General features: G+C 41.9%; 1 protein-coding gene across 1 annotated transcript in view; it reads left to right on the top strand.

Annotated features, from left to right (window-relative positions):
* Positions 1-1,656: 1,656 nt before the first annotated feature.
* LOC107298499 (histone acetyltransferase KAT7-like) overlaps positions 1,657-9,637 on the top strand; it is a 51,608-nt gene continuing 43,627 nt past the window's right edge. The window contains exons 1-5 of the mRNA XM_015827876.1: positions 1,657-1,713; positions 2,351-2,549; positions 4,926-5,102; positions 5,573-5,812; positions 5,915-5,997. Coding sequence (XP_015683362.1) covers positions 1,657-1,713; positions 2,351-2,549; positions 4,926-5,102; positions 5,573-5,812; positions 5,915-5,997 — 756 coding nt within the window. The remainder of the gene's footprint in view (positions 1,714-2,350; positions 2,550-4,925; positions 5,103-5,572; positions 5,813-5,914; positions 5,998-9,637) is intronic.

Here is a 9,637-nt window from a genome sequence, read left to right on the forward strand (position 1 = left end):
TGGTGGCCACCCATAAAAAAGGACATAGAAAGTTACGTGGCCAGCTGCCCAAAGTGTGCAGCTGCAAAGAGGTTGCAAGGGAAATCGCCCGGACTGTTACAAACAGTGGCAAATCCTTCAGCCCCTGGAGGGAAATAGCCATGGATTTTATAGTGGAATTACCAGAAAGCAATGGGAATACTGTTGTCTGGACGGTCACGGACTTGTTTTCCAAACAGGTGCACTTTATCCCTTGCCGGCACATCATGGAGGTTTATGCCAGAATCTGAATTCCTCTTGCTGGCATCTAACTTTTCTTGCTAAACCCCTCCCTTATCTTGCAGTCACAAGTCACATCTTCCAATTAGCCCAGAGGGCAGAGATTCACTTTCGTTCCTTTTCCCGGGCTTTTGTTATTTCCCCTCCCTTTTCTCTGTCATCTGAATTAACTCTAAAAATACCAGACAGTTCTGCATATTTTGTCAAAGCAAGAATATTCAATATTAGCAGCGTTGACATCTGCCTTTTTAATATTTCCTTCTCTGCGGGTGTGTGTGTGTGTGTGACTTCCCACAGTCCCATCACCTACTGGAAAATAGAAGGGTAAGAAATGGAAGCAGTGACAGATTTTATTTTCTTGGGCTCCAAGATCGCTGCAGATTGTGACTTCAGCCATGAAATTAAAAGATGCTTGCTCCTTGGGAGGAAAGCTATGGCAAACCTAGACAGCATATTAAAAAGCAGAAACATCACCTTGCCAACAAAGATCCGTATAATCAAAGCTATGGTTTTCCCTGTAGTAATGTATGGCTGTGAGAGTTGGACCATAAGGAAGGCTGAGCTCCGAAGAACTGATGCTTTTGAATTGTGTTGGCGAAGACTCTTGAGAGTCCCTTGGATTGCAAGGATATCAAACCAGTCATTCCTAAAATAAATCAACCCTGACTGTTCTTTGGAAGGACAGATACTGAAGTTGAAGCTCAAATACTTTGGCCACCTAATGAGAAGAGGACTCATTGGAAAAGACCCTGATGTTGGGAAAGATTAAAGGCAAAAGGAGAAGGGGATGGCAGAGGTTGAGATGGTTTGATAGTGTCATCAATACAATGAACATGAAGTTGGGCAAACTCCAGGAGACAGTGGAAGACAGGGGAGCCTGACATGTTATGGTCCATGGGGTTGTGAAGAGTCAGACACGACTTAGTGACTGAACAACAAGATTGAATGGGCAATAGGTTGGTTCTTGGGTCATTATAATTTTATTTGCATGTCTGCTGGAAGTCAATTGGGTTTGCCTGTAAGTTAAATCTGTTTAGAATAGAACTGCATTTTTTAACACGCCAAACGTTTTAATGAGCTACAAAACCAGGTTTTTGAAAGAAATTTCTAGTTCTACTGAACAGCATGCAAATTGGATAGGAGTTTTCTGGCAGTCATCTCTGCAAGAATGAGCATCCTGATACTTAATTTAAAGGCTAGCAAATTTATTTTGGCTTAAACCTTTGTAAAAATATCACTAGCTTTGCCAGCTCTGAATAATTATTCATGTTTAGTAGAGAGTTTTAGATATATACTAGAATCTTTTAAAAAAAAGAACATTGGTGTTTCCCTTAATAAGATGATTCATGTGATCTGCCAGTCTAAGTTAGAGGGAACTAGGTTTCATGTATAATATCCATGGCAGAGCGGTGTGGTGACCGAGAGATGGAGCTCTCGCCTCACAATCAGGAGGTTGTGAGTTCAATCCTAGGTAGCGGCAGATGTTTCTCTCTCTGGGCGCAAAGAGAAAATATCTGATGTGAACTCCGCATAAGCGTCAGGAAGGGCATCCTGCCAGTAAACACTCAGCTCCATTCAGTCGCTCCGATTCCACCCTGATGCAAGGGATTACAGGGTCGTTAAAAGAAAAAATATAATATCCATGGCAAATTGACTTAGGGGTTCCTTTATGATATATTGTTGCAATCTCTCAAAATTAAATGAGACAGCATACAAAGGTTGGATACAAAGATGACAAAGAGAGAACTCTGAAATTCACCTAGGCTTTAGCTAGAACTAAATGTCTGTTGGGCACATGAGCAATATTTTAAAGTTATAACATGTATTAAATATAGTGTATCCTAATTTTTGAGATGAGACCTGGTTTGGTGTAGTGTTTAAGGCACCAAGCTCTAAACAAGGAGACTGGGAGTTCTAGTCCCGGTTTAGGTACAAAGCCAGCTGGGTGACCTTGGGCCAGTCCCTCTCTCTCAACCCTAGGAAGGAGCCAATGGCAAACCACTTCCCAAAAACCTTGCCAAGAATACTGTGGGGACTGGTCCAGGAGTCACCAGGAGTCAAAAGCTGACTCAAAAGCACCCCCCCCCCAAAGTTGAGCAGCTCTGCATTAAAGGATTTGTCTTATGTGTTGTTGGCCTTTCAGAGAAATGCAGGAAGCAGTTCAGATGGAACAGAAGACTCAGATATCTCTACAGACCCAGAACATACAGACAGTTCAGAAAGTGATGGTGCATCACGCCAGTCTGCCCGTGTGACACGATCTTCTGCTAGGCTCAGCCAGAGTTCACAAGGTATATCTAGATGTTTCAGAATTCTTCATTTTGGATTTCAAAGTTCTGCTTTTGGGGAAAGGATGCCTGCAATGATTAGATGTTTTCTCCTAAGCTTTGTCCAAATGAGAGGAGCTGTATCATATGCCAGTGAATCTCCACCCACCCTTCATGGAGTGATGTTTTGAAGGGCTTTAGTTTTCTTGTGTGCTACACTGATTCCATGTGGTTGTAGCAGTGTATTGGTGGTTCTTGAGATGTTTTTGATATACATCTTAGCATTTTGATACCAAATAAAGCCCTTCAAAACATCCTAAGCAAACCAAAAGACCCAGCAACCCCAGAAGAAAAAAGTCATCTACAACATGTAGTGTAATGACTGCAACAGCCACTACATAGGACAAACAGGCAGAGGACTAGCAAAACACATCCATGAACACCAACTAGTAGCAGACATGATGAAAACTCTTTAATTTCACAACATATGGACAGACTTAACCATAGTTTCAACTGGGAAAGTGTGACCATCCTAGACCAAGACAAGTCTAAAAATGCTAAGGAATTTCTAGACTCTTGGCACGCTGAGAAATTAGCTATCAATAGACACGTAGACGTAAACAATATCTACATACTATGCAAAAGATACAATCAAGCCAAAAAGGGAACAAAAAGACCAAAACATCTCCCCACCAATCAGCACCCAGATCAGCATAGATTAACTCCAAGATCAGACCAACAGTCAAGAAGTAAACAGTACCCCAATCGAGGAACTGCCAAACAAGCCAACAGTAAGCATCCCAACCAAAGAACCTCTAAGACCACCCCCACCAACACTGACAGGGCAAGCCACTAGAACAGGGGTAGGCAACCTTGGCTCTTTTATGACTCGTGGACTTCAACTCCCAGAATTCCTGAGCCAGCCATGCTGAGGGAAAAGGGAGAGGTTTCCAAGCTGAGCCATGCTGGCTCAGGAATTCTGGGAGTTGAAGTCCACGAGTCATAAAAGAGCCAAGGTTGCCTACCCCTGCACTAGAATATAAACTGAGAGCAAACCCCACTCCTTACTAGCACTGATGATGTTCCCTAGTTTGGGTAATGAAATGTCTGCAAGAAAACAGCCAAGCTCAAAGAGCACCAAGGACCCCTCATTTCAAACCTGAGCTACAAATATTCTCCTTTATTGGTGCCAGTTGCTTCTTTGGTGAGCCAATAGCTCAGTTATTAGTTCATGGGCTAGTCTTAAGCCTTGAGCTGCCCAGCCACTTCCCTGGTCCACGGTGCTCAACTAGTTGCTGCTGCTACTTGACTGCTGCTGGCGGCTGAAGTTCCCCCTGGTCTCTCACTGGCTGGTTGGTCAGCAGGGTTCCATGGAGGTCCCCCAGGTTGGTTTTGGGCCTTGAACTGCTCCATTTTTCTCCTGCTCTGCCACCACCTATTCTGTTGGAGCCCAGCTGATTGTCATCTTGGCTGCAGCTGCTCAGCTGTTTCAGGGGACTTAGATATTTACCAACATCTTGGTGCTTGCCAATGTCGCAGCTGTACGCTTGCCAGCCAGGCTCTGCAGGATCCTAAATTCCCCGGGTCAGGTTGCCAGGTTGTTGGTCTGCTCCCCTTGCTGCGCCACAGCTCACCTGACTACCCTAGCCATCATTCAGCTGCTCCAGGTGGCTTGATGATTTCTCAGCATCTGCCGGTAGGGCATAACAAAGCAGATCTATCACCTCTGGAGAGCCTCCAAGGAGCAAGAAAGCTCCCTCCGTGGGGCAGGCACCCCCCCAACCCCCCACCCCGCAAAGCAAGCAGCTTTACTCCCACTCATCCTTGTGGCAATTTATATGTGAATTGTTTCAAACTCTATTCCTTGGGTAAATACAAAAAGGCAGTGTATAACAGAACATCCTCTGAATCGTAACATCTTTGCACCAGTTTTGATCGTTAGTTAAACATACTGTTGGTTGTCAACATTTCAGGAAAGGAAAATTCAGGTTACCAAAGTGATGAACCTATATGCATTTTGGAACATATATATTTTGATAAAAAAAGCATTTAGGCAAATTAAGGTAGCACAATAAAGAACAGTATTCCATATATATTCTGTATTCCAGGATCCTCTATTCCAATACTGTGATGAACTGAAGATTTATATTATAAACTTTGTGATTTACATTGTCTTTTAAACTTAATTTAGATATGCAATAATGCAAGGAAGTAGGTTATAATCAGATGAAAATTGTGTAAAACTTTCCCATTTTAATAGTTCCTAAAAGAATAGCCATGTTAGTCTACTACAGTAAGAACCACAAAGAATATGGCAACACTGAACGTGGGCTCTGTAATGATGTTTCCTAAAATGAGATGCTAGGTTTCCCCCTTAAAATCCCTCCCAATCCTTCATAGATTCCAGCCCAGTTCAAAGTCCACCATCATTTGGAGCAGAAGACTCCCTTTATTCTACTCGGAGAGTAACCTGCAGTCAGCAGCAGCCCACACCTGTAACTCCCAAGAAATATCCACTGCGACAGACTCGTTCATCAGGTTCAGAAACCGAGCAAGTGGTTGATTTTTCTGATAGAGGTTTGTACATTTGAATGGTTGGGGAGGACACTCCTAATAACTGTTATCATATGTGGAGTTGGAGAATTCATTCATACAGTAGTATTTGCTCAGCTTCCTTTGTAGAATGTTTTAGTGGTAATATACTAGGTTAAAAAGCAATCTCTTTGCTAAGACTGCATTCAACATCCTAGGCATTGCTTGATTCCATAATATGTGTAAGAGAGATGGAGATAAAGAACAACAGTGTGAGGGTGTCCATTTTATGTCACCCTTGATTACAACTTAACTTTGTCTGACTGATTTTCTTGTTCATCTCCAGAGCATCCTCAGTGACTGGCTAGGAAGGAAACAATATATCTCTAGCATTGTGTTCCCTTTTTTGTGTAACACTGACATACAAAAATGACTCTGGAAGTATTTATTTTTTGTATATTTTCTAACTTAGCAACCTTTTTGTACACTATCCTAATTTTCTCCCTTCTCAACAGACACAAAAAATGTAGCTGACCATGATGAGTCCCCACCCCGCACTCCAACTGGGAATGCTCCTTCATCAGAGTCTGATATTGATATCTCTAGTCCCAACATGTCACATGATGAAAGTATTGCCAAGGATATGTCCATGAAAGATTCAGGGAGTGATCTTTCACAACGCCCCAAACGACGGCGTTTCCATGAAAGCTATAATTTCAACATGAAATGTCCCACCCCTGGCTGCAATTCATTAGGTACAGTGGAATGAGTTTTAATTAGTAGTATTTTCTATTGCCAAAACTTCCCATATGTTCTTTTTGGCAAGCCATAAACTACATTTCTTTGGCTTTCCACAGGACACCTAACAGGAAAACATGAGCGACACTTCTCTATATCTGGGTGCCCCCTGTATCATAATCTTTCAGCTGATGAATGCAAGGTAACTTATTCTCCCAGGATGTGTGTAATGAAGGAAAGCAAATGGGGAGTGGTAATTGTATGGAGAATGGAGCAAGAATTCAAATGCTTCAACACATCTTTACAAATTACAACTACTGAAAGACAGTACATGTTATACATTGTACCAAGACATGGGTTGTTTTAACCATTACTTGAGGCTTGGTGGCCCCAGGAAAATGCTGTAATTTCCAGAAGTTTATAGGTTCAAGACCCACATTGCTGCGACTTCCGGTTTGAATTCCGGCGCCGATGGTGGCTTTCTTTCGAGCCGCCCGCCCCGTGGACGCGTAAGAGCCGCAGGAGCAGCGTTCAACAGCTGCTCCGCGGCTCGGAATCCCCTTTCCCGGGCAAAGGGGAGGGGGGGAGCTTCCCTGATAGGGGTAGAACTCCCTAGCTCCCACGGTTTTATAGCTGTGGGGGTGAAGGTGAGTTCCCCCGGAGTCAGGGATTTCTCCGCGCTTCGGGCTGCCTCCGTTCCTGTGAACGAAGCTAGATCGTGAGTAAACTTATATGAGCGGACAGAGCGATCCAGGAGGTTGGAAGTTGGAAGGATTTGAACCTTTAGCTCTGAAGTTAATAATGCTTCTCCATTGATACTTTAACTTAAAGAAGAAAAAAAATGGCTGCGGAAGGGCGTTTTGCTCTTTGACAGAGACTTTTATTTTTTGGGGACTTTCAATTCTACTTCTACTTTCTGCTGGATTATTACTGTACCAGACTTGGTTATTTTGTTGTCTGTGGGCAAGCCTTTTGCTCCTGTTTCTGTTGGCTGTTTTTACAAAATTTTATTGGACATTATATCATATAAATAAAATTATAAGAGGAGAAGAGAAAGTAAAATGGCTTCAAAGCGTGTGGGAACTTTTGTTCCTCAGAAAAGCTCGAGCTCTTCCCCAGCTGTACAAACATCACAGCAGACAAAACCTACTCCCCCGCCCTCTCCTCCAATGCCAGCCTTAACATTGAAAGATTTACAAGATGCTTTGAAGGACACTGCCAAACAGATTAGATGTGAAATGGATGAGTTGCTTGAAAAGAAACTTGAGGAGAAACTTGAAGAAAAAAATGTTGAGATGAGAGATGATATACTGTTTGCATTGCAAGGTTTGGCTGGCCATGTAGAACGCATTGAAGGGCGTGTGGATGATGTGGAAGAACATGTTGACACTTTGGAAATTAGACTGGGGAAAGTGGAAGAGAATGCGGATATAGCTCAGAATGAGATTCTTATGGCACAATTTAGAGAAATGGAATATGCGTTGAGAATAAGAGGGCTGAGGGAAAATGTCCAAGAAAAATTGGAGGAGGAAATTGCAGCAGAATATGTCTTGGTTCTGTCCTGCCAACCTGAAGAAATTATGAGAGAAGTGGAAATTTTTTTTAGAGTTAATTCATGGGTTGCAAGACAGAGAAACCTTCCAAGAGATGTTGTTATTTACTTTTCAAGAAAATCAATCCGCAATGAAATTATTCAAGCTTTTTATAAACAGAGATTTCAAATTTTAGGACAAGACGTGATAATCTTAAAAGAAATACCACCCAAGATACTCAGAAGAAGGAAGGATTTTGCCTTTTTGGCTGAAGAGTTGAAAGTGAGACAAATTCAATTTAGATGGGATATACCAGCTGGTATAATGGTTAATTATTCGGGCATACGTTATCGGCTCAACACGGTGGCAAAAGCAAAGGATTTTTACAGTTCAATTTTGAAAGCAGGTTCACCAGTGTCTCCACAAGGTACTAGGAAGGAAAGAATTCCTGAAGATAAAGTTATTCAAGGAGCTATATCATCATCAAGTGTTACTAATTTACAAGATCAAGTTCAAGCTGAGCTACAACTTTTGGAAATTAAAGATGATCCAAAATCACAGAGATTGACCCGTGCAGCTCATAGACGCAAAGAAAGAGAGCAACAAAAAGTGGAAGTGGTACCCACAGCGCAGCAAGTAAGTTCAGAGTCAGTGGGAGGAGCAAGACCAAAGAGATCAGTGACGACTGATTTGCAAGGGGCGTTCCTGAGGCTCTCTGCCACTAAAGATGGCAAGGTTCCTGACATGGAATGTTAATGGCTTGAATTCACCGCAGAAAAGAAAAAAGAAATTTTACTACTTGAAACAACATAAAAATGATGTTGTTTGTTTGCAAGAAACTCATATTACAGCGAAAGATCAAAAGTTTTTGATTAACTCACGGTTGGGAATACATTTTACTGCACCTGCGCCTCAGAAAAAAGGTGGAGTAGTTATTTATGTTAAGAAGGAGTTTTTGCCTAAATTGATTGACTCTGACCCAGAAGGAAGATATGTTTTTATTGAAGTGTTTTTGAATGGGAAGAAATGTCTTATCATTGGATTATATGCTCCAAATCAACAGCAGAAACAGTTTTATAAATTGATACATCGGAAATTAAATCAAATGGATTACAAATCAGTTATTATGATGGGAGATTGGAATGGTGTTTTAGATTCAAGAAAAGACAAGAAAGGTTCCTGTAAAGCTTTTAATTCAATATTGCCAAAAACTTTTTTTGATTTAAAGGAGGAACTGGAACTAGAAGATATATGGAGGGAACGGAATATGGAAGAGAAAGACTATACTTTTTTTTCGGATAGGCATCAATCCTATTCGAGAATTGACTTTTTTCTGATAACTAATGACTTTCTTTCCAGGGTGAAGAATGTTAAGATTTTCCTTAGGACATTGTCAGATCATAGCCCGGTGTGGATGGAATTATTTGGTGAAGAAGGGAAGAGCAGAACTTGGAGATTGAATGAAAATTTATTTAGATATGATATAAATGTGCAGAAGTGTAAAGACCAATTGAAAGAATTTTTTTCGTTGAATATGTATAAAGGTGGAGGCTTCCTGTGGCGAGGCGCCGCCGAAGGAGGCTTTTTCTTTAGCCTCCAGCCCGGGACTGCGTCAAAGCCGTCAAAACAGCGCGGATCAGCTGTTTTGCGGCTCGGAACTTTCTCCCTGGGCGAAGGGGAGAAAGTGAGTTTGGTTGGGATAGGGGTTGAGTTCCCTAGTCCCCCCAGGAGCGATCCTGGGGGGGTGTAGGTGAGAATTCCCCCGGAGTCCTAACCTCTTCTCCGCAGCTCGGTGTGTCTTCGTTCCTCGGAGCGAAGCCAGACGTCGCCGCCACTGCTGTTACATTGTAGCTGCTTGTGAGTAACTTTTGAAACAGACGGAATCTGACAGGGGACCTTTATTTTAGTTAAAAAGTGACTTTAACTCGAAGACTTTATTGGGATTTTTTACTTGCTACAAGTGAAAATGACAAGAAAATGGCCGTGGACGCATTCCTTTCTTTTTAACAAAAAGAAAACTTTCACTTTCTTTCCGGTTGTGGATTACTTTAAAGGATTTTAATTTTTTATTTAAAGTCAAGCTTTTTAAGTTTATACTTGCTGTGATTTTTAAAAAATAATTTGGCAGAATGGCTTCAAAACGTACTGTTCCTGCATTGTCTAAAACAGCTATTTCTTCTCCTGTGGTGCAAACTCAACAACAAAAACCTAGATCTCCCCCACCAACACCTCCTCCCTCCATTACACTCAAAGATTTACAAGAGGCTTTAGCCAAGTCCTCATTGCAGACTTTGAAACAAACAGAAGAAC

The sequence above is a fragment of the Protobothrops mucrosquamatus genome, unplaced genomic scaffold (assembly GCF_001527695.2).
Source record: "Protobothrops mucrosquamatus isolate PMUCROS unplaced genomic scaffold, P.Mucros_1.0 scaffold4025, whole genome shotgun sequence".
Taxonomy (NCBI): Eukaryota; Metazoa; Chordata; class Lepidosauria; order Squamata; family Viperidae; genus Protobothrops; species Protobothrops mucrosquamatus.